Below are 24,479 nucleotides of genomic sequence, written 5' to 3'. Positions count from 1 at the left end.
CTGAACATATCAACACAGTTGTAAGTCTGTGGTTAATTTTGTACGTCATCAAGGGCACGCACGCGCGCAACGGTCGATTCAGCTACAGGTGCTGGCCCGGCAGTCGGACGACCGCTCTCTTACACACAACATCTCACAAACGGTTCAAAAATTATAAAAATAAATCTAAACGATGCTATTCATGACTGACTCACGCGACCAATACAACTAATTAGCCACACGAAACTTTTCATTTGAAAATATTTATCGCCTGTGAATAATTCCGCGAAGATTTATCTCCGTCGCGACGTGTTGCATTTATAAATTCAACAGGCGCTAAAATAATACAGTGCTTATGATTACATGTTTAGAGTAAAAAAATGTTTGAAGTTGATTTTAACTTGTTGTCTCGTTTCTATGCTGTTATGTAAAGTGTTGTCTGTTTATCTATACACCTTTTTATAAAGCTATCTTTGTACAAAAGTACCTAAATGAAAAATGTGAGCTCATTTTTACTATAAGGCTGTTATCTTATTATTCTTGAATAAATTTTATTAATAGAAATAACTATATCACATACTGGATTGGAATAATGAAGTAAGCGGTAAGTTTAGTAAATCACGAATGTTTAACTATCTATTTTCCATGCACTTTTGGTAGTTCGCATGTTAGGCATTAGAATATCTACCTTTCTATCTTTTCATTATTTTTATTTGTATAATACTTAAAACAAATGAAAAAAATAATTAAGTATCTACTTAAGTCATATAAATAAATACTATCTAAGCGATGTCTGTACTTGAAAGATAATAAAAAATATATTTTTAAAATTCTTGTCTGTCTGTATGTTTGTACTCGCATTAAGCGAAAACTAATACTCTGATTTGAATGTGGTTTTCTCAGATGTGTAATGCTTTGTTCAACTTAATACTAGCTTTTTTGCATTGAGATTGTCAATGATATTTTACAGCGAACGAAGTTGCGGGCATCGGTTAGTTAAACATATAAATATTTAATTTTTTTATTATTATTTTAAGCACCTTTGCCAAGTATTTTCTAATACTCCTAGTATTAGAAAATACTTGGCAAAGGTGCTTTGCATGCCTGCATTGGTTGCATGTCTGAAACCAACATTCCCAAGGCCCCATGCCTTGGGAATGTTTGAATCACTTCGTTCTTAAGTCGTGTAATGCAACATCCATACAAAAACATACATAGGTAATTAATTTGTTTTTCCGAAGGAAAAGCAGGCTGGCCGATGTGCAGAGACTACATCTTTCCACTTTCCAAGACCCCTGTCAATTAAATCTACTTTGGACCTGATGACCTGGGGACATTTTGGGGGTCTTTCATCAGAACTTCCCCCAAAATTATGTTCATATTATGACAATGAGTGGTTTTACTCTGCCGGAGGATTCTATTCTATTCTACTCTCTCTGTAGGCTTGAGATCATCGCATCCATACTTTTACTTTTTATTTCGATTTTAATTAGGATTGTGGTTCGGCTTCAAAACAATTTGTCTTCAATAGCAATCAGGCACCTTACTATTAAGAGTCTTCATTAGAGATTCTGATTGTTGCAGAAGCGTTAAGATGCTGAGTCCAAAAATTCAGCGGTCAATCAGGGTGAACGACGGGCAGCTTATCGCTTTATCTGAAAGGGCACAGTACGACCATTCACAGGTTAGTATACAATATGAATGTAATATTGGACGGCGTGGAAATTGAGATACTTATAAGGGCAGTTAGTGGGTTCAAATGTTCGGCGATAGCATGGCCACGAGACCTAACGTGTATCGCAAACTCCCTCAGAACAGGTGTTGAGTACTTAGTACAAAACTATAAAAGGACACTAAAGAGGTTTAGGAGGGAATGAGTCAAGTGCCCTCTTTTCATTATTCGAATTCGGTAATACCTGAAGGTTGGTAAAGCCAGCTGATTGTCGCTTAGAGTTCTTGGGTTCCAGTTCCATGTAACCGTCTGGTTTCCCGAGGCTGGCCGGGCACATGAGACAAACTTATGTTCCAGCATGGATTGTTTAAAAGGTTATTAACAAACCCGAAACAGTCTGCATATAACGTTAATAAATATTATCTACACACACTCTTAAATAAAAAAGTCTTAAAAAATGTGCAATATTTAAGTGATAATTGAGGAAATGTGATGTATTTAATTACATAACAAGCAAATTTTTTTACACCTAGAAACTATGTTAGCGATGTTGGTGAACTGGACTGTACATTAACTTTTAACCTAAAAATCAAGTCACTCGAACTTTTTGTGACAAATATCAACTTCTTGACAAAACAAACAGGACTTATAAAACTTTCAAATACTAGAAGTTGTTATCCAATCATATCAATTAAATAAAGATGTTTTAAAATACTATTTGAGAAATTTTTAAATGGTTTTTTTTTTACCAATACAACCATACAAGTTTTTGGGGGCGATAGACGGTGCTTTTAGATTTGTCGGTAAAATACATAAACCAAATAATATATGATGTTGCAGGCCAGTAGTTACAAAGGGCAGAATGAGAACGAGAGACATGGGAAAATTATGCCAAGGGTAAGCAGGTGTCGGCCACCCCCATGGAAATCGAAACAGTCATATAAATTATATTATTTTGATTTCTATGGTACATACCCCTAGAAATGCTGACCTTGCACTTTTAGATTCTGACATCACATGCACACTCCATACACGTACCTATATGTACAAGTCTTTGAGGTCTCAATAACTACACTCTGAAAAAAAAGAAGTTAGCATGCACTAGATTTTGAAATATGAATAGTGCTTGGATTTAAGGTTATGAGTATAAGGTGGAATGATTGCGTAAGCGATCGGAAATTTCGGAATAAATTTATCGAATGGTGGAGTTCTACTGTAGAAGTTCTTTTCTATGATTATAAAGTTATAAAGCACTAAGTACTAGTGCATCAAAAAACCCTAAGTTAGATCCGGGATCCTTACATACTCTTTTTATGTGGGCAACACTCTCAATTCCATCATAAAGCCATACAGCTGAACGTGGCCTTTCAGTGTTTTTAAGACTGTTGGCTCTATCTACCCCGCAAGGGATATAGACGTGACTATCTTTTTGTATGTATGTCCACATTTAGATAAAAGTATCCATTTTTAAAAGTGTATTCTCCTGTTTTCGTCAGGCGAAGTGCATTATAAATATTTTATGTCCCACCGGGCGTAAATGATATAAATATATAATTTGATAACGCCCAGTGATGCGGGTCGACACTCAACAGTAATGTGATGTGACCCTTGGATGCTAAATATATTTTAAACTAGCTGCTGCCCGCGATCTCCTTCGCCGTAAAAGTTCACTGAAAAAGCTCACCCCTGTAGAGGGGTGGGGGGAGAAATTGTATATGTATACCAGTTTTTGAGTTGGATCAAGCCAAACACATCTGAGAAAACCGCATTCAAATCGAAGCAAAAGTTCGCGTCTTGCGAGTACCTTGCAAACATACAACATACAGAAATTCTTAAAATCATATTTCTGGCTTTTGTTGGTCTTTGATATCCTCTATGCCTATTTACGTTTTGCCAGTATCTATCAAGTACAGAGATCTGCCAGTTACTATTTATCATAAAAATATAAATAGGTATTGATATAAACTCATGAATGTCATCGTGGCGAAGGTAAAACGGAAGTGTACATTAGGTATGTAAGTGCAGAGGAAAGGAGTTTTGTTATTATATATTGTTGCGGTGGCTGTAAGAACATCCACAAGAGGTCTTATTATAGGAATTCTTTTAAAACAAATTAATTAATAACCGCAAAAAGTGTAAGCAATAAGGTTGCGTTGCAATAAGAAGGTACGGACTGTAAGGACAAAATTACATTACAACACTCATGCTCTGCATAATTCGTTTTAGAAGGTATCAATACCAAAAATAGGCAAACCAAAAAAGCAGGTTCAGTGTTCTGTGGTATTGAAATAAATTGCGATGTTATCAAAGCGGATTACCTGAAAATGTCATCTCGGAAGTGCCATGCATAAATTTGATTGCAAATCAATTTTATTGGAACCATAGATACGTGCCAGGCTCATCAATAAAGAAGCTCAATTTAAAATGATGTCATGGAACAATTTATTTATGAATTGCATACGAATTTTTAATACATACATAGGTATATCTAACCTACATACTTGAAAGTAATTAAGTATACATTGGGTTGATTTTCCTCTTAGCTGTTTGAGCAATAAGCAAAAACCACCTTGATGTTGTCTTTGATCTTACCTGACTCTAATGTAACTGTTCTGAGTAAAAAACTTTTATTACTTTAGGACCAATTGACCGAAACGTGATGCTTTATTTAATTGGTCAGAGTCTACTTTCAGGATAAGACTTACCGTATACCTATATAAGTAGTAGATAGATGCATGTCGCGATATGTAGGTTTGTATAGTGATTCGTGAATCGTGATTGTGATGTGACTGTTAGAAGATGATGATTTAAAAAAATAAAGGCGATCTGCAACTGGCCTCGCCAGAAAACTAGGATTGTCGCGTGTACTACGTGACTTTGTTTCTGTCCTGTCGTGGGTATATAAATGTCGATCCCTAGATCCTTAAATTTCGTTCTGTTGGTCGAACAGAATTAAAAGCTTGTTCGAGGTACTATACTCTACATAGCCCTGTACAAAAATAAATAGGTATGTTTGATTGATTTTGAAAAAAAATGTGTATTAGGTATTATGTATCTATATTAGGAACATGTATTGCAAGAATGTTCAAATTTATTATCGAGCGTGTTTGTTGCAGGCGGGATATCTGCACAAACGAAGTGCAGATAACACCAAATGGCAACTCCGTTGGTTCATTCTTTATCAGGTAAATCTATTGATGGTTTTTGATTTACCTCCATATACTTACAGTGTATTATTACTTGGAGATTACGTATCTAATCATACACCCATGGATTAAACGAATGAATCAATTATCAAACATAACTAAATTGTCGTTTATCTCACCTATTGGCTTCAAAATATTAACTGAATCTTTAAAAAATAATGTATATTTCCAGTCAGAGTACAAATTTCTGTGTCCATAACCAATATCTAACTAAACAAGTTTTCTTCAGCACAATGAAGAGTTTATTGTCTGACATTGGTCATTGTTTGTCCAGAACCTACTTTTCTACTATGAGTCCGAGAACAACTCGCGACCGACGGGCGTTTTGCTGCTCGAGGGGTCGTACTGTGAGAGACTCAGCAAAGCACCTATGGAGAGGAATGCCTCGGTAAATATCAAGCTACTAACATCTTTACCATTTTACTTTATTTAAGCTGCTTGATATTCACTGTAACACAACTGAACCTTTGGATCACCTTTTATGATTGATGCGGTATGAAAATTTTTGTGGTTTCCAATGTGTGCCAGCACCATAGAATCTTTTCATGAACGTCAACTTGGGATATTATCGAATTTTCTCTTTCTTTATAATTAGGTTATCCTCGAATTGTTTGATAGAAAATGAACGAGTAAAAAATAGAAGTGAGAAAAAGAGAAAGACATACTTCCTATTTCAGGATCGTGAATCATCTCGTAGGTTACCCTCTTAACAATCTCATTCCCTTTGGTATGTTCGTCCATAAGTTATATTAACTCTACAAATTTTTTTTATTTTCTATTGTTACTTATGACACGTTACTTTTATTCAACTAGTTCTGCTTCACGATCTCGTACCGGCGCGAGAGTCAGCGGCAGTATGAGCTGCGGGCGGCCTCCGAGGTGGATTGCGTGCATTGGGTGGACGCGATCCGAGAGGCCAGGTGAGTACTTTTTTATATATATAATATATTCTTTAATAGTCTTGCCTGAAGATTTGAATGGCAAAACTGAAAACTGTAAAGACGAAAAAAATATCGTGTCTTGTACATAGTAGTACCGAGAGCTTTTTGAATGAATAGTGCTTCGCAACATCTAGTTAGATCTTATTTAAAGTCGGTTTATGAGAGAGCGGTAACATGAGATCATAGATGAAGACGACTCTTTTCGACGCTAAAATTTAAATAATATTTTTTTTTAGTTTAGAATGGGTCGATTGCCCGTGCCTCTGTGTATATCCTTGCATAATGTTTGTGGGAGTTGAAAAGTCTCTTTAATACTTTAAAGTCTATACGAATTTTAAGTCGAATAGAGAGTTCATACAGTTAAATTCAAATTTTAATCAAAACTTCGTTCTCTTAAGCTGATCACTGCTGCATGAAAAATAGTGTTTCAAGAAAGCTGAATAAGTGGTGGTTAGACCTACATTATTCCAATACTGTGGTGATACTAAATTCTGAAGGCCACTATGTAATGGATGTGGAGATTTAAATCAATTGCGAGCCATCGTTCGTGACATACGAGGAACTACGCGGACACGCCATCCGGACATTTATGTCATCACGACTAAACTAATGTGGGTGGGGTTGTACGTTCCACCATCAAAATATTTTGTAACCAGTACTTAAGCCCACAAGTTTTGTTACATTAAATGTTCGTTAGAATATGTACTCTTAGGAGTTCGTCGCCCTCCTGGTGTTAATTCAATATACATACATATTCACTCTCTAGAGAAGAGCTCGGGGTTCACTTTTTGACCATTGTCAAGTCAGGTTTGTACACGAAGCAATACTCGCCTGACCAGGGGTTTTTTTTTTTTTTATACGCTAAATTGTTTTTGTAGGAGCTATATTATTTGGTTTAAAGGTATACTGATTTATGATATAGAATGAGTAGCGTCGATGGGTATCTGCTATTTGATACAGATAGCCTGACCAGGGGTTAAACTACATTAAAATGATGAGACTTAGTATATTATGACTTAGTATTTGGTTTAGACCGCGAAATCTCCAATTAAAATAAAGCAATTTTAAAACAATTGCAGAAAAAGGGGTTTGGTGACACCGCTACTTCAAATAACAATAGCGAAAAATCAACAGATTAAAGCGTAAATACAACATCCTACAGAAAATCGTTGGGTTCGCAAATATTAATTTAATATACCTAGGACTTGGAGAAGGATCTTTTCTTTTTGGCGGTCGAGCCAGAAACGTAGCTCCCTTTACTAATAAAGTTTAAAAAAATGTTTAGTAAAAAAAATATACTGCGAATTTAACCATTAAGAATAAAGTATAGTATGTTAACCTTAATGAATTCAAAGAAAAGTAGGTGTTATTTACATAACAATTGAAGTTTGAATTGTTTTGCATACATTAGCCACAAGTAGTTGACGCCAAGGCAAGGATATAAACTTATAAACTATTGTTGCGAATTTTCAAATGCGATATCAATTCGATATCGTTTGAAGTTATAGGATACAAAATGGTGAGAATTCTAAAGTACGTCTTAGCAAATTAAATTGCTTATTTATTTCTTGTAAAAAAAGTAATTTTATGAGAAGCGGTTTCAATACACATAATTATTTTTACAAATAATATCCAACCTATACATAAATAACTCTTCCGTTACAGAGTGAGATTGACGGACAAAGTACAGCCGAAACTACTATAAGCGTAGAAAGTTGAAATTTAGTATGATACAGGGGAGCACTAAGAGATGAATTCCCGAAATTCACGTGGAAACGAAAGCCGCGGGCGCTCTCTAGTGTATTAACATAAATTTCGAAAGTTATCTGGAGGTTGTTGGGGGTTAATGATTCTGCAACTAGTCTGACCCATGAAACCCGACTTTTTTTAAAATGAAGGTATATCTATATCCGTGCCGGCGACGAAGCTTCAGGGTTAATCCATAGAAAATTTATGTACCGATATTTCTTTTGACTCCGGATATGTGGGGGTAGATCGTTGGGAATTTAAATCTTCCGCATTTCTATATTCTTTACTAGCGGTGCCTCGGCTTCACCCACAGTACACACACAGTTAAACACTCGCAGATAATGCACCTTTTTACCGGTGAAAGAACTTTCATTACCCTTTAGTATTTTCGAAGGTTTGGTTGCAAACTTTCTTTCTATATTACTTAGTTTAGATGTAAAAATTGCACCTGACAATGATAGGCTATCAGGCTGTCAGTGTATTGAGAAAATAGCCGACGTTACTCGATACCTACACGCTGCGTTGTGCCCCAATCGATACTCAGGTGTATTATTAGTAAATTGTGGCCATTGTTGTCAGACTATGCTCAGGAAAGATTAAATTAACATATAGATTATTTTTTAGTTTCTTTATAGCTGGTTTAGAACAGAGAAATGTATTCGCCCGTGGATCTCGTGTTCTTTGTTAACTTCTGCTGGGTTCTGTTTCCGTGATAATTTACAATTCAAAATATCAAAATAAATTCTTAAAATTTTCCTTTTTAGTGATTTCTTTCACTAGCTAAGAATGGCAATTCATGGCAGATTTGAGCTTCTTAAGTATTTAAGATTTAATCATGATCCCTGTTTAGATCAATCACCTAAACGTTGCTATAATTAACACAGTAGTTAATTATCAATTAAATAAAAATAAAAACAAAAATTTATACGTTATAACTAAGAGTAAGTTGTTACAATCAGACGCCGTGACAATCCTTTAAACAATTGTGATAATTAATAAAATTTTATTAAAAACATTTAAGGACGTTGATATGTTAGCAATCTCTGGTTACACATTAGAATAAGGAAACACTCGAGACATGTGAGAATTGGAAACCAAAAAATTATAAAACTTTTACTTGATTTCAAATAAAAACAACAATGAATTATCAGCAACGTGTTTTGTCAAATGCCAACCTTATATTACGTTTATTTTGTGCTGCGTGAATGCAGCCTTCAACAGGTCTCGGCCGGCCCTGGTTGCCATGGCGCCCGCGAGATTAGGGCCGCTGCGCCCCTGACCCGCCGCGGTCCGCTACCGGGTATTTTTTAAACGGGTAATAGCTGATATCTAATTAAGGCAATAGAATTTTTATTTTTCAAAATATTAGATTGGAATTTATAACACAATCGTGCTGCGTGAATGCAGCCCTCAATAGGTTTCGGGCTGAGACTGGTTGTCATGGTGCCCGTGAGATTTGGGCCGCCGCGCCCCTGACCCGCCGCGGTCCGCTTCCGGGTATTTTGAAACGGATAACAGCTGATTTTTAATTCAGATTATTGAATTTTATAGATTTGTGATGCTTTGATATTAATTTGATCCTACTGTTAGCGGTTTGGCCATAATATGCCTAGACCCTGATTTGTATCCATAGACAAACTTTGCACTTGAGAATGTACCTTCAGATAAATCTTATTTTTGTATTTGTTTAGGCATATTTCTTCCTGAAATATATATTGTGTTTTGTGTAAACACAACTATATACCTGCGTATAAAACAACGTTAAATTAAAAATAAAATGTATGTAATCTATCAACTTTAACAAATAGGTAACATCTTTGTCGTTCAAACACACTCCAATCATTTTGTTGTCCGCAGGGATATAGAGCGCAGAGTAACACTAAAATCTTAATATTCTTGTTGCTATGCGCAGAACTTGCGCTGATAGTTTTTTTTACTTGTCGTATTACAGAAAACATTTAAGTAAATTTTGCCTATTTTCAATAAAATATAAGCAAGTATACAAGCTGTATTAGATACATTCTGATATTCAATCTGCGACGTCTGAAAAATGAAATATGTCGTATTAGTTTGCAACATATCATGCGACCGTAACATGCAATATGCAGCCGTGACCCGGCTGCACAAAAATAGAGATTCACAGAAAGATAACGGTATTAACGGTACTAGTTGTTTGCCGCAAACTTAGACCTTGTGGACACTTTTTACAAAATTGTGAATATCTTAAAAAATAATAACCGATTCGGCTGCCACACGAACTTTCATTTTCATTATTTATGAAAGAGAGAAAGTAATATTAGCTTTTATCAATAAGTGTTTCTATTTCATTTTTACAGTCAAACGCTGCTGGAATGGAACTTTGAAATTTCATTATAACTCGACATACTTACTGTGTAAAATTTCTGTTCTGTAAATTTTATATTTTGTGACGTTAATATTATTACCGTGTAGTTTCTGCTTGCTTTGCCTTGCGATACGTAGTCAAAGTGCTCGTGAATCTAGTTTCAACTTCACACAGTATATTGAAATTTGAAGCATGTTAGATAAAGGTGCATTTAAGATGATGAAATTGGTTTATGGAAATTCTGTTAGTATTTTTGTAATCTGCACAAAGTATTTTTTTTAATTCCATAATTTACCGTACATTCCGGTTTTCGATTTTACTTAGTATAGTTCGTAGATGTTCGTAGCGTAGTTCTTAGGTGTTCGTAGGTGATTGTAGCATAGTTCGCAAGTGTACATAGTATAGCTCGTAGGTGTTTTTGGCATAGTTCGTAGGTGTTCTTAGAATGATTCGCAGGCGTTCGTAGATGTTCGTAGCATATTTCATTGGTGTTCGTAGCTAGTTCGTAGACACTTCTCATTTATCATGTTATTATGCTACAGCTATAATAATTTCGTAGGGCAATTTGAGGATGTCCATAGAAGCTTCTCATTAGAGTTACGCTACTATCGCCATATTTTTTCGAAACAAAGTTCGTAGTCGTTTTTATCAACGTTGACCGTTGTTGTAGGTACATTAGATTTTTGTAGCAAAGTTCATAGATGACCGTAATCGCTTCAACAAGCACAATATTCTTAATTGCGTTCCAGAGAATGAAACTGAGACAGATACATTGTATAGTTTACTGTACAATGTGGTGTACCAAGGCTTGATATTGAATAAAACGGGTTAAAAGAAGCATGAAAAAAGTTTAACCTGGTTTGGAAACGATTTGACAATATTTTTTATCGATAGCTGCCTCCCATTTCAGAGTCTCTTATAATTATTGTACGTACCTTCCATAACAAGAAACATAGTAGCCCTAATCTACACGGAAACCAAACACAGATTAAAATTCATCCGTGTTCCAGAATATTCAGTTATTTCCCTGGCGGGTTCCCGGTAATTCTGGTGACCCATTTCTGGCGTTAATATTAAACAACCTCGGAACATTCTGCCTTAGTTTCATTTCGCATTATTGCCTGTTGAAGCCTACTGCATATATAATAATGAACTGCGCAAGGACGCGTTTACGCTTGTTAATCTCTGTTCATTACAAAGTCTTGCATTTTATTACGTAGTAGGTACATACATACATAGGTACATATAATCCCATCACTATTAAAAGACTGAAATGCCACGTTCAGCAGTTACAAGAATTTACCCACGTTAAGAATTGCATCTATTGCTTCATCTACTTTCATCGAAGGTACTCTTCATCAGTCACGTTCCTTTATCCAACTTTCCTTTTATTTCCACTCTATTTGATCAATACATACATACATACATATGGTCACGTCTATATCCCTTGCGGGGTAGACAGAGCCAACAGTCTTGAAAAGACTGAATGGCCACGTTCAGCTATTTGGCTTAATGATAGAATTGAGATTCAAATAGTGACAGGTTGCTAGCCCATCGCCTGAAAAAGAATCCCAAGTTTGCAAGCCTATCCCTTAGTCGCCTTTTACGACATCCATGGGAAAGAGATGGAGTGGTCCTATTCTTTTTGTATTGGTGCCGGCAACCACACGGCACTATTTGATCAAGACACGTTTATTTACTACTTCCCAAACAAAGCTTTCACACATCCTCTCTTTTCTCGTTCATGTAATTCCATTTACGCGTCCTAATCCGAAATTGTAACAAATCTATAGCATATACAGTTTCCGAGTAAAATCGATAAGACGGAATAATTAAAAAGGGAACAGAACTGAGATGCGCGGGTCAGGGCCGCCCGGGACAGCCTTGACACCAGATATTGCAATACCAAAGTTACATGGAGGATGCTTTCAATAATTTTTATTTTTCCTTTATCTCTAAACCGCTCGAATTCTGACTTAGCAAATGTCTATGTTGAGAATATTCTAGTAATACATTTGACATAAGATCCGCGGCTCCTCCCGCGTGTAACGGAAAACCTCCTTTGCTCCATTTCGGAAGCGTCTTTAGTAGATGACTACGTGGATATAAGTACCTAGTCCTAGTGTAAAAGCATATTCCATCAGCAGTTTTGTAGTAGCGGCTTGTCAAGGCCGCCCGGGGAAGGCCTTGACACCCGATACTGCAGGAAGTTACAGGGAGGCTGCGTTATAACTACAAGATATTGCACGGACGGGCTTGCCTGAAGGCTATAGTTTAACAAAGTAAATCCTAACTTATATTAAAAATGCGAAAGTAAGATTGTTTGTTACCTCTTCATGCGTTATCTACTAAACCAATCTTCTTGGAATTTCGCGTAGGTATACATAAATGAGAGTCTAGTACTTAGGGTACCTTTCATCTCGGTAAAAACTATTGATTCCAGGGATTATCGACAAACCTGTATTCTTTTGTAGGTAGCGCTTAATTCGCACGTGAGAAGCTGCATGTAAAAATGAAACAATGTATTTTTAGGCCGAGAAGTACGGCGTGCGTTGATTGATGAAGCAATAATATCTACAGCATTGGATTTATTATGTAAAAATTAATTTTGTGTTTGTAGTCATAAAGACACATATCAGGATATAAATTAATGTGATTTAATAAACAGCGCCTACTTGTAAAACCAAAAAGGAGTATCAACATCTTTTTATAAAAATCACTGACCAGTTATTAAATAAAGGATTCGTTCTTTTATTTAATAAGGAATAGTTGAATTCCGCAACTGACCTAATTTTTAACAATGGCCAATGGCGATTCTTTATCTTTACAAATATTTTCCTAATTAATCTAACACTAACTAATTAGAGTTTAGTTGTGTCGAGAAGTTTATTTTTAATCGGTTTACGTTTCTTGGAATTTTAAAGGCTACTACATACTATATGTTGTTGAACATCACATTTTTACCGAAGGATTCAACATTTCACCGGTTTAATTTTATTTAAAAAAAAAGGGAACTCCTCCCACTTTTGTAATGCTGCGTAGAGACTATTTTTCTCTTTTTACTTAGTTCTTATGTACCAGAAGGTAAAATTAATATGATAGTGCGCTTTGATAGTCTTTGTGACCCGTTTTCTCCTGGCCCATAGGTGTATTACGAATCTTTAGGAAATCTGGAACGAGACAAATAATAGGGTAATGACGATAAAGGTTACCAGGATGATAAAGCCTGTTTCGGCTTCGGGATTCATTTCTGTAAGATTTTACAAAGGCATGCCAACGATCAAACTGTATCGAAGAGATCACAAAAATAAATAAATAGACTTGACTTGTGGGTTTCCCACACGTAAAGGTTGGTGCAATTAATTAAAATTGGATGTCCACATAATTATAAGCCGCGGCTAAGAGTGAATTGAGGGGACTAGAAATTAAAAATATAGGAAACGTGTTGTTCTTTAGAGGCCCACTATCTATTTTTATCAAATGAATATTTGGTGCAATGAAGAGTATGTATACTTTATAATTGATGCGCGGGAATTTTATAAGCTCTATAGGCTCATAAAAAAGAAACTTGAGATCCAATACAAGTTGCCATGGAGACCGGCGCATCTCTCATTTTACAGTCGACTGGAACCCGAGCTCGTTTGGGGCACGATACGTATCGAAATGATTTTCCACCCAATGATCATGGAAACTTATTACTGGGGTCTCTTTCTATAGAGTTCTCTTCGAGCGAGTTTGCTTTTCTAAGCCGAATCGCGTGGAAACTTTTTACTTACTTCCATAGAAATTAGAATATACACGTTCTTTATCTCTTACAAGGCAGTTACTCGCGTCGCTTTTTGGCTAGTCACCATATTTAAAATAGCTCTCATAAATCAAAGTAAAAAGCGGGCTATGCGGATGTCATGCTCATTTAATTATTAGGTAGAAAATTAATTACAATCATTATGAAAGCATGATAGTGGATTAAAAGTAAAACAAACCGCTTAGTTTTAATTATTAACTAGCTGATGTGTGCGTGACTACTTTTAACGAAAGTAGCTTATGTGACTTTGATAAAATTTAGGATCTATGTAACATACCTTTATAATCAAAATTCTATCATTAAAGCCGAAAGTGGCTTTCAAGTTTTTTATCAAGATGACGATAAACATTTAGGTATTTTTGTACTAATTGATTTGTCCCTGTTATATGAATTTATATAAATTATTAAATTATGTACACAATATTTTGATAATAACAAAGTAACGCGCCACCGCAGGCGTCGAAGCTAGTGTTTCATAACTTGACATAAAGTTAATTACAGTTTTTTTTATATATATGGACTCCCTATAATTCAGTAAGGAAATGCATTTATTTATTTGTCCACAGTTTCAACAAGCTACTCCTTCAAAAGGAGGAGTTGGAGCAGAAACAACTTCACCTACTTCAAGTGGTGGAGAGCGAGCGGACGTCACGTTGGCAGTACGCTCAACAATGCGATGAACTTACTAGCGAGGTCAAGAAGCTGCGGACTGAGGTCAGACATCATTACTATATATAATTAGTATTCAATCCGTAAAGATTTCGTTAATCCAGAACTGTTGTTTGGGTGGGTGGATTTACGCAATTTTACGGATTAAATAACACATAAGTAATTCCTGGGGTTCTAAGAAGTGGGAAGGGTAAAAGCTAGTGCTTATTCAATCGCTATGAGCTCCCCTAGCACAGAAGTATTGGGGCTCTAAATAAGTAGAGAAAGAGTTTTCATATGCAATGGCGCATTCCAATAATTTCCTCCATAATCGTTGGATTATCTATAACTACAAACAAGGTGTTTGCAAAAAAGTGTTATTAGGACTTGGACTTATACTGAATTGTCATTTATTTTGTTAGTTATGCACATACAAAAAGGAGCACGAACCATCAGCAACGCGCGCCGCTTCAACCAGCAGCTTATCCACCACCGACTCCCCGGAGATCGACCCAGCTGAGTTGAGGAAGATCAAGAAAGTGCAGGTAAATATCACTGCAGATTGTTCTTTTAAAAGACAACTTCACATTCTATCGATTAAAACAAAACAAAGACTGAGAAAAGTTTAAATTTAATTTCCAATTTGTGGCTTAAACTTTATTCGGAAGATAAAATGCTTATAAGTAGAAATTACGCATTATTAAATTGAGGTGGTAAAAAAATACAGATAAGCTACATAAAGTCTTCTTCAAGATGCGATCACATAATATGTTGGTGTATCTATATGTAGTTGAGACTATAATTTGTTTAATTTCATACCACCGCGTTATTATTCCTACGAACAAGTCAAAAGTATAGAAGCTAGCAACTCCATCGCTGAAAGAAATCAATTCCATATTATACTGAGATCGCCTGCCAATGGGAAATGTGAATTGTCCCCCGTTTTAGATATAAATTGCCATAATCTTGAGATTCTGTAGGTACAGCGAGAAGCAATATTCGAAGTGTTGTACAGTAAGGATCCAATCAAACATCGTTAACAGTAAGCAGTAGTAGCCATCCACTTTCTTCAAAACATGAAAGTTATCAAAGAATCTTTTTCTTTGCCACCAATAAAATTGACTATTTGATAAAAAAAAATATCACAGATTTGGTGCTTGAAATAGCATTATATTTTGATTCTATTGCTCGAAACGTTGAAGTTTGAACAAAAGATTTTGATGATCTCTATATACTTTAATTCTTTGATAATTTCCATAGTGAGAAATGAAAAAGATGTTGTTATCCCTACGAGTATAATAAATGACTAAATAAAAAAGACGTCGGGTAGTGTTGGTGTGCTGCCTGTGTATTTCAGTAGCAAATGTTTCGATAATCCTTATCAGCTGAAACCAAAATGCCATCTTTGACTGTGGCTTGTAGTTTTAGAATTGAAATACCTAGACTATAATAAAAATTTAGACTGTGAAAATATTAAGCCGTAATAGCTCAATACCAAGCCTAATAGAGGCCTCCTTGTGTAGTATAGTTAGAAACTTAGAAATATTAACAACTTTTACTTGAAAACTATTTTATACTTGAAACAAAATTTTCAGGGTCATCAAATTTTATCATAGTAAAAGTTGTTCCTATTCGGTATACCTAGTATTGTTGTTAGAAAGATAGGTTTGGTTTTGTATACTGACCGATATTTCTCATGCGCTCCTGGTTTATGTAAAACCTTTGCATGAAAAGTTAGTTGCCTTTAGATTCCGTAACACTCGTAGTATCTCTAATATGATATTTATAAAGCTTATCAAACTATTTAAATTTATACTTCTAATAAGTTATAGATTTAAATTCTGTAATGGTTTGTCAACAAAGTTAAAATCAAGACTAAATCAAAAATAAATGATTATTAATTGATAAAACAAGCTTTATGAATATAAATATCAAGTAGACATTTGTTAGGGGTAGATCTTATCCAGGCCCTATTCAAATTGGCGCAACAGTCAAAGTGACTTTTTATAAATTTCGTTTTATCTCAAAGATTGGCGATTAAAATCAGATTCTTAATTGATACGCAATCAAACTCTCTATATGATGTGTCTCGTTTTAGTAAACTTTTGATTTCTGACGTTATTATGAAAATTTGCTACGACTCTGTCCCAATTCGAACCGACCCTAAATGTGGACATGTTAGGCACCCTTACTTTCTTATGTTATCACTTACTGTGTGTGCAGAGTTTCTTCCGCGGCTGGCTGTGCCGGCGGCGGTGGAAGCAGATCGTCGAGCAGTACATCAAGAGCCCCCACGCTGAGAGCATGAGGAAGAGGAATAGGTAAGTTTACATTTTTAATTTTCGACTTTTCTTTTACATCTCTGTGTGCAATACCCGCAACTGCTTTTGTTTTTTGAACTTTAACAATGATTCATTTGTCGCCTATATTATCATAATTTATTCTATGGTTTTGGTTTTGTATATTAATTCAATGCATGTGAGTTACCTTTCTTTGCCTTTGTTTTCATACTTATTTTTCTGCGTTATGTGTTTCCAATTGTATTACTTACCGCTTTTCTTTTTTAATATTGTTTAAAGACAAAGACCTTTTCCGATAATCCCTCATAATTTGCGTACGTAACAAAAAACCTCACTCAATGGTTTTACGGTAATGGATTTGTAAGTCCTTTATTTCTTTTTATGAAAGAGAGGAGGAGAATCAGGTGACGGTAGAAACTCTTTCACGTGTTTCGGCACTGACGATACAATTGTCTATATTGTGTTCTCAATTTCAGCTTGGTATTCAAAATGGTAGAAGCAGAAGAAGAGTATCTCGAGCAGATGGAAATTTTGGTGACGTGTTTTCTCCGGCCGTTCAAGATGGCGGCTAGTTCTAAGAAGCCACCCTGCACCCATGAAGATGTCAACTCAATCTTTCTGAACAGCGAGACTGTTCTATTTCTCCACCAGATTTTCTTCAAAGGACTGACTTCTAGGATGGAGTCCTGGCCCACTTTGGTGTTAGGTGAGAAAGACAAAAAAGTTACATACACATCCCGGGTCCCGTTTAGTATTATGTTTTTATCCGTCTGTTAGACAAGAACTTTATTGTCAATTTAAGAATGCGTAAATCAACGCATTTATAAATTAAAGAAATTGTACGTACATTCAGACGATGTACGTATGTGCTTTTGCAAAAATGCTATGGTTCTTAACATTACAGCAGGAAATTTCTTAAAATTTATAAAAAAACCTTTCTAAATAAAGTAAAATAAGTTCAAAATAGTCTGATGTACCACAATGGGACAACTCAGTAGCACTAGTGAGATAGACGAAATTTGCAGGAGTAGATATTAACAACATACTTGTGATCATATCTACAGGAGATCTATTCGACATGTTGCTCCCGATGCTAACAATATACCAGGAGTACGTGAGGAACCACCATTACTCGTTGCAAGTACTCACTGAATGTAAACAAACCCAGCCGTTCGCACAACTGCTGGCGAGACTGGAAACCAAGCCGGCGTGCCAAGGGAGGTCGTTGGAAACCTTTTTGACATATCCTATGCACCAGGTAAGTAGAAAACTATTGCTAATGCTAAATTCCACTATATCACCTCAATATAAAAACCCGAATGATTGCTGCGGAGTTTCAGTCTGTTGAGTCATTTCATTTGATATAAACATTTTTAAATATATTGAGGCGTGATTTTATGTATGTATGTATGTATCACCTCAATAAAAAGTTACACACTCATAATCAACAAAGAAACAACGATAATTATAGACGCTATATAACTCAACATGGATGTCAACATGAATTTGGGACGTTCTTGCAAAAGGTCAGATCAAGAGTACTGACAAGATTGCATGAAGAGAAGTATGAATGTGGATGAAGCGAAAGAAGTATGCAGGGATCGTGGCAAGTGGAAATATCTCTGCCTACCCCTCCGAGAAAGAGGCGTGATTTATGTATATGTATGTCAACATAAATATTCGTATTTATGAAGGTGACAAAACTAATTCAGTTTACTTTTAGTCCTAGTAAGAAAAGTTTATTTTCTAGATTCCTCGTTACATCATCACGTTGCATGAGCTGCTTGCTCATACTCCACATGATCACGTGGAACGACGTAGTCTCCAGCATGCCAGAGCTCAACTTGAGGAGTTATCACGACAGATGCATGACGAGGTATTAGACGTTTTATACTTATTGGAAGTACTTTAGCAACTTTAGGCTGACGTACGCGCTGGCATATGTCTACGGTGTTTACCAAAATTTCCATACAAAAGTAACTTCTAATATTTTATTTACTTTTACTATATTTAATTTGTTACACAACGACTAATTTAAATGGCATGTCTGCTCCAGATAAAGTTTTAATATGTATTGTAGGTGCGAAATTTTATGCTTAAGTTGTATAATGAACCACCCGAATGATTGCTGCGGAGTTTCAGTCTGTTGAGTCATTTCATTTGATATAAACATTTTTAAATATCTTAATTTTTCTTAGGTTAGCGAGACAGAGAATTTGAGAAAAAACTTGGCAGTCGAACGCATGATCATAGAAGGATGCGATATCCTATTGGACGTCAACCAAGTTTTCATACGGCAAGGTTAGTCTTCTTCGGTGAAAACGTTTTAATTATTCTGTATAGTGTTAAAAGTTGGAACAAAATATGTGTTATTTTCTTAATGAAAAAATCAGTAATAAATAACGTGTCAAACCTTAGTTACACTAGGTATAAAATCTTAGATCTCAACGTAATAAAATCTAAGATTAATAAATCCAACCATACGGCGTTATTATATGGCTATTATGTCGACTGATTTATATTTTACCATGGATACATCTACCATATCACTATATCTTGGTGATGATTTTGATCTCATATCTTTATTCTCAGGCACTCTTTCCCAAGTAGTGGGAAAAGGCCGACGGGCTAATCTTCAAGCGAGGCAGGCATTTCTCTTCAGCAACCACCTCCTGCTTACCACCAGAGCCCCTGGAGGAAGATTACATTTACCAACGGCCGGGAGGTTGCCATTACATGATGCTTTGTTGGTAGAAGACCCATCAAATCACGATGATGATGGTATGACATTTCTATAGCTTGTTATTTTATGACGACTGTTTAACGTAATTAATATACTATTCTTTTTCTAGATTCTACTTCGGTGTGTTCCTCTCCTGGTGGTGATATTTACCAAGGAAAAGATTTTAAAATCCTGGTAGAAGTCAAAGGAGAGCAAATTTGTGCTCATCTAGGTAAGTGATCAATATTGTACTGATAAGATTTAATGTTCCTACTTAGATCAAAAGGAAAATAACTGGTTTTACTAAATAAAAATAGTTCAAATTGAGAACCTTCATCTTTCTTAAAAATTGTTGAAAATAGAGTTTGCTACGTGTATAGTTTCAACAGCGTGACATATTCTACAGGGTGTTTGGTAAATCGCGTTACATATTGTAAGGTTGCCTTCGTTTCTGATGTTCGTTTCAAATTAAAAAAAAACAGCGAGTAAAACTTTTACCTAATTATTCAACAAAAACAGATAGTGTGGGTATCTGTGACCAGTTGGCGCGAATTCAAACGACGAGTCGACAGCGACTACTTGCCGGCCGCGAGCCGTGTGTTCAAACATTCTGAGACTTCGTGCATTATTTTAATCACTTATATATTTTAAACAAATGAATATTTTATTGGTTTTTATTTTTAAAGTTCATTTTCGTGATTTACCTAATATGTCCTTAAAAATGAAACGCGATTTACCAGACACCCTGTATTATTTCATAGTAAAGCTTCTGAAATATTCTTTTTACTTACACTTAACCATAATCAGATCAAAAACGTAATAACTTCACAACTTTTATAACAGTGGCCGCCACACTCGAAGAGAAAGCCGCGTGGACGAGTGAGTTGGCGCAATGCATGGAGAGTGCCGCGCTGACCGAACTGCTGCGAGCGTGCGGCTCCTGCGGCGCGGCCTCCGCCAGCCTGCCGGCGTGCCGCTCCGACCGCGCGCTGTTCACCGACGACGTCGACATACGCTTCAGCAGGACCCTCAACTCTTGCAAGGTCCCGCAGATCAGGTCCGCGTCGCCGCAGCGGCTGTTGCAGAGGCTGACAGGTAATTATGTTGACAGGTGTAATAGGATCACTCCATTCCTTTCCAATGGGTGTCGTAGGTAATTTATGGCCAGGCTTTCACATTTTTCATTTTTTAGGCAATGGGTTAGGAACCTATCACTATTTGAATCACAATTCTATCATTAAGCCAGCTATATAGCTGAACGTGGCCTTGTCTTGTCAAGACTGTTGGCTATGTTTACCCTGTAGGGGATAAAGACGTATGTAATATGTATGTATGACAGGTACTTTAGTGGAATACTCGTATGTGGTTGAAATGTTTCTGGTAGAGTGAATATCTCGTTGAGTGATGAATTCACTAACAACTTTTGAAATTTTTCTTTTTTTCTTAAATTTGTTTTTTCCTCCAGACCTTCGATTTCTATCAGTGGACTTCCTTAACACCTTCTTGCTGACGTACCGTGTATTCACTGACGGGGTCAAAATATTGGAGGCTCTGAAGCAAGTGTTTTACGAGCAGTCTCAATTAGAGATTGAGCTGGCCCCGCCACCTGATGCTACAAGGAAAACCAGCGCCGCTAGTTCCGTATCAGGTAACTATAAAACTATTGCAGAACTAAATAATACGACGGGATTCAATGGTTATCAAAAAATGTAGGCCAAATACGATAAATGTACGACACTGACTATATGGCAGAATGCGTCTCATAAAGAGACATTGTACAGAATTTGTGTATCGGTCAAAAATTTTAACTTCTAGGTATACTCTACAAAATTGTTGTAGAAGAAATAGATTTTATCACCTTCATCTTTGCAGGGTACGGCTCGGAGTACAGCGAACGCGATTGGCAGTCACGATTTTGGAGAGCTTCGAGAAAAAGTAAGGATTTGTTTAATTAAATTGTGGTAATACTTCATGCTATCATTAACCCAGCCAGATGAAAGGTAACACCTTTCAGTCCTTTCGATATCTTTGGCTTTCTTTATCTCCACAAGGGATAAAGGCCTGAAGAAATATGACCTATGTATGTGATAAGGCATTGTAGTCATAAATTAAAGCATCTAATTTTTCTTTGCATTCTAGGTGAAGAAGACGATAAACTGTCACCATATTTGACGGCTCCATCGCGACGAACTTCATCAGTTAGCAAGGTAATATTTAAAATCTAAACTTTATTTTTTCTATGGACTCTTTAGATTGGCGAACTAATTGGTTAACATGACAGTTTGCTAAGGCCTTTTCCGGATTTGAATCCCAGCGCAGGAATCCATTTCTTTTCTCAAATTTATTACTATGGTTACCTAATCCCGGTTTGGATTTTTTATTAAGACTAGATGTATTATATGATATGACATAATAATCTGTTTCAAAACAGAATTCTTGTGCAATAATTTATTCTGTTGAAATATGCAAACCGAAGACGGAAGAAGACAGTAGCCATCTGACGATTCCGAAAATAATGGCGACATCGTCTAGTAACGAAACACTGAAAGGTATTGTAGTTTGAAAAAAAATACTTTTAGAACCAAGAAAATATTTTATAATACATTGGCGAAGCATGAGACTTTAAAGCAGTGGAGTGTTATTATATTTTTCCAAAAATAAAATGAACTGCTTTATTCTGCGCTCAAGTTTTATATCACCGAAATCTCTTTTTCTAAAAACTTAGCTTGCAATCATCTTTACTTAATGATGAATAGAAGTTCTCCAATAAAATAAGAAAATTCTTATTATTTTACGCCTTCAAGGTACATCGCCATCATCTCCCGGCGCTAGTAGCTCTGTAACTCTAGTCGGCAGTCCTAAGAAAGCTAGTCCAGCAGAAAGCGCAGAAAAGGTCAACGAACCCAAAGAAATGAAGTCTCCAACTAAAGACAGCGAAGCAGCAGCAGCAACTATCATAAAAGATGAGAGCATTGAGTTAGTAGATCAGAGTGATGATGACATTGAAAAGACAAATAAGTATAAGATTACGGACAATTTTAAGATTTCTCAAAGGATAACTGAGGTAAATACAGTTTATTATTTCGTGTGTCATTCACTTTCATAATGATAAACAATAATCTCAGTATATAGATTAAAAGGAAACCGTGTTGTCTGCACTATTGCTGTTTATATTTTTCTGTTGAAATTGAGACCAATATGGCTCACTTGATGCCGGTTGCATTAGGTGCCACACAATAACTTACATACTTGACAGTTTAGAACGTTACATTTCCTTTATCTAGTCCTGCGAGATAACCAGTGTATTACAACAATCAAATCAAATGAAAACTTTTGAAATGAATTGAACATTTGGCAGCGAGTCCGCACTATGTCGGAGTCCCCCAGAAGACTGCAGCCGTCCTCAGCGGCGGCGGCGTCGGAGGCGCGGCGGCGCTCCGAGAGCGCGCGCGACGCCGCCGCCGCCGCGTCGGCCGCCGGCGCCGCCGCCGAGGAACAGCGCCGAGCCTCCGACTCTGGCGCGCGGTACGCCCCAAGGAGGTCTGTTAGGTCAGGATACTTATTCTTCTTTTGTTCTATTGCTTTTAGTCCCGGTTGCATCGTCACCACTGGAGCCCGGGGTATGCCTTTCACCATGGATCCTGGATTGGGTGAGTCAGGTTTTTACACGAAGCGACTCCCATCTGACCTCCACAACCTTTGTAGGTAAACCTAACCCGTATTAGATCGATCATGTTTACGCTTCCAGTTTCCTGAATGTGCAGGTTTCACGACGTTTTCTCTCGCCATAAGAGCATTGGTTAGTATTCAAACGAATGTACATAACTTTCTTAAATAGTCGTTGGTACATTGCCGAGGTGGGATTAGAACCTGTGATCGTGATAAGATCGATGTACAGAAGCGAATAACATTATTAAAGCGAGCACCTTACCGATTCGACTACCGATGCTCTTAGGTGTGGATATCTATACTATACGAATATAAATCCTACTACTATTATAAAGGCGAAAGTTTGTATGGATGTTTGTTACTCTTTCACGCAAAAACTACTGAACCGATTACCATGAAATTTGGTATGTAGGTAGCTGAAGACCCAGAATAACACATAGGCTACTTTTTATCCCAGAGTTCCCGCGGGATTGATAGGGTTTCCATGCGGACGAAGTCGCGGGCGGCCTCTAGTATGTATATACGAAACATTACACAGATTGAGTTAATCTGGAAGTAAGTTTCAGACTTCTTCTGCGAGATATCAACTCAACGATAGTTTGTTTTATAATAAAGACCTTTATAGATAAACATCCAAGACTCAGGCCAATCAGAGAAATTTCCTTTCTCATCATACCCTGACCGGGATTCGAACCCAATACCTTAGGTGTCACAGACCAGCACACTAACGCTGCGAAACAGAGGGCGTCCATTATATCGACAATATTCTTTTAGGATAGCTTAACTAACTATAAAAATAGTTATGATAATAACGAATTCAAAACTTATTTCGTTCTAGTGAGAGGCGCTATACCAACTCGTCGATCAACAGTGAGCGTCGAAGATACTGGGGTGGTTCTGAGCCTAGATCATCTGTGACGTCCCAAGTGTCTCAAGTTCAGGTATTGTATCAAAGCCACATCAGGTGAACTTAATGCTTGACAGAATCAAACAAAAAAATAAACTTTTGTTTCATCTTTTTAAAAACAAAATTAAAATTTAATTAAAAAAAGAGCTAAAGATATAACAATACCTAGAAAGCTATCTTTTTTCAGAATTATCGACGAGAAACCAGCCAGCCCAAAGCGGGTGTTGTCATCACATCATTCCGACAGTCTCATAGAAGGTAGAAATGGAATTTATTTGTATCCTATCAGTTAAACATCAATCCGGTAGCACATCGAGAGCTCACAGTTCTCAGTGTTGTGGCATGTGTCTCACCTTTTACTCAAATCAAATTTCAATTTGTCAGGTTTTATGAAGCTTGTGCACGAATCTCTTCGTCAATTCAATGTTCTAAAAAGGCTTTATCCTTTTCTACTTTCATTTGTTCATTTTCGACGGTTGAATAATAACGTGATATTCATTTAACAGCTTTGGAAAAGACCTGTTGTGGTGAGTGGTC

At 36.5% G+C, this 24,479-nt stretch overlaps 1 protein-coding gene across 1 annotated transcript in view; it reads left to right on the top strand.

Annotated features, from left to right (window-relative positions):
- The first annotated feature begins 490 nt into the window (after nt 1–490).
- LOC106129565 (ras-specific guanine nucleotide-releasing factor 1) overlaps nt 491–24,479 on the top strand; it is a 32,464-nt gene continuing 8,475 nt past the window's right edge. Inside the window, exons 1-23 of the mRNA XM_060948661.1 lie at nt 491–583; nt 1,564–1,663; nt 4,768–4,836; nt 5,132–5,245; nt 5,671–5,777; nt 14,263–14,410; nt 14,767–14,889; nt 16,568–16,665; nt 17,121–17,350; nt 17,709–17,902; nt 18,395–18,520; nt 18,843–18,945; nt 19,237–19,425; nt 19,497–19,598; nt 20,210–20,461; nt 20,832–21,014; nt 21,239–21,301; nt 21,506–21,573; nt 21,843–21,915; nt 22,171–22,430; nt 22,725–22,915; nt 23,874–23,976; nt 24,130–24,200. Of these exons, the coding sequence (XP_060804644.1) occupies nt 1,574–1,663; nt 4,768–4,836; nt 5,132–5,245; nt 5,671–5,777; nt 14,263–14,410; nt 14,767–14,889; nt 16,568–16,665; nt 17,121–17,350; nt 17,709–17,902; nt 18,395–18,520; nt 18,843–18,945; nt 19,237–19,425; nt 19,497–19,598; nt 20,210–20,461; nt 20,832–21,014; nt 21,239–21,301; nt 21,506–21,573; nt 21,843–21,915; nt 22,171–22,430; nt 22,725–22,915; nt 23,874–23,976; nt 24,130–24,200 (2,957 nt within the window). The 5' untranslated portion in view covers nt 491–583; nt 1,564–1,573. The remainder of the gene's footprint in view (nt 584–1,563; nt 1,664–4,767; nt 4,837–5,131; nt 5,246–5,670; nt 5,778–14,262; nt 14,411–14,766; nt 14,890–16,567; nt 16,666–17,120; nt 17,351–17,708; nt 17,903–18,394; nt 18,521–18,842; nt 18,946–19,236; nt 19,426–19,496; nt 19,599–20,209; nt 20,462–20,831; nt 21,015–21,238; nt 21,302–21,505; nt 21,574–21,842; nt 21,916–22,170; nt 22,431–22,724; nt 22,916–23,873; nt 23,977–24,129; nt 24,201–24,479) is intronic.

This window comes from Amyelois transitella, chromosome 16 (genome assembly GCF_032362555.1).
Source record: "Amyelois transitella isolate CPQ chromosome 16, ilAmyTran1.1, whole genome shotgun sequence".
In the NCBI taxonomy this organism is placed as follows: domain Eukaryota; kingdom Metazoa; phylum Arthropoda; class Insecta; order Lepidoptera; family Pyralidae; genus Amyelois; species Amyelois transitella.
Note: the sequence above shows the minus strand (reverse complement) of the source record. Positions and strands in the feature narration are given on the sequence as shown.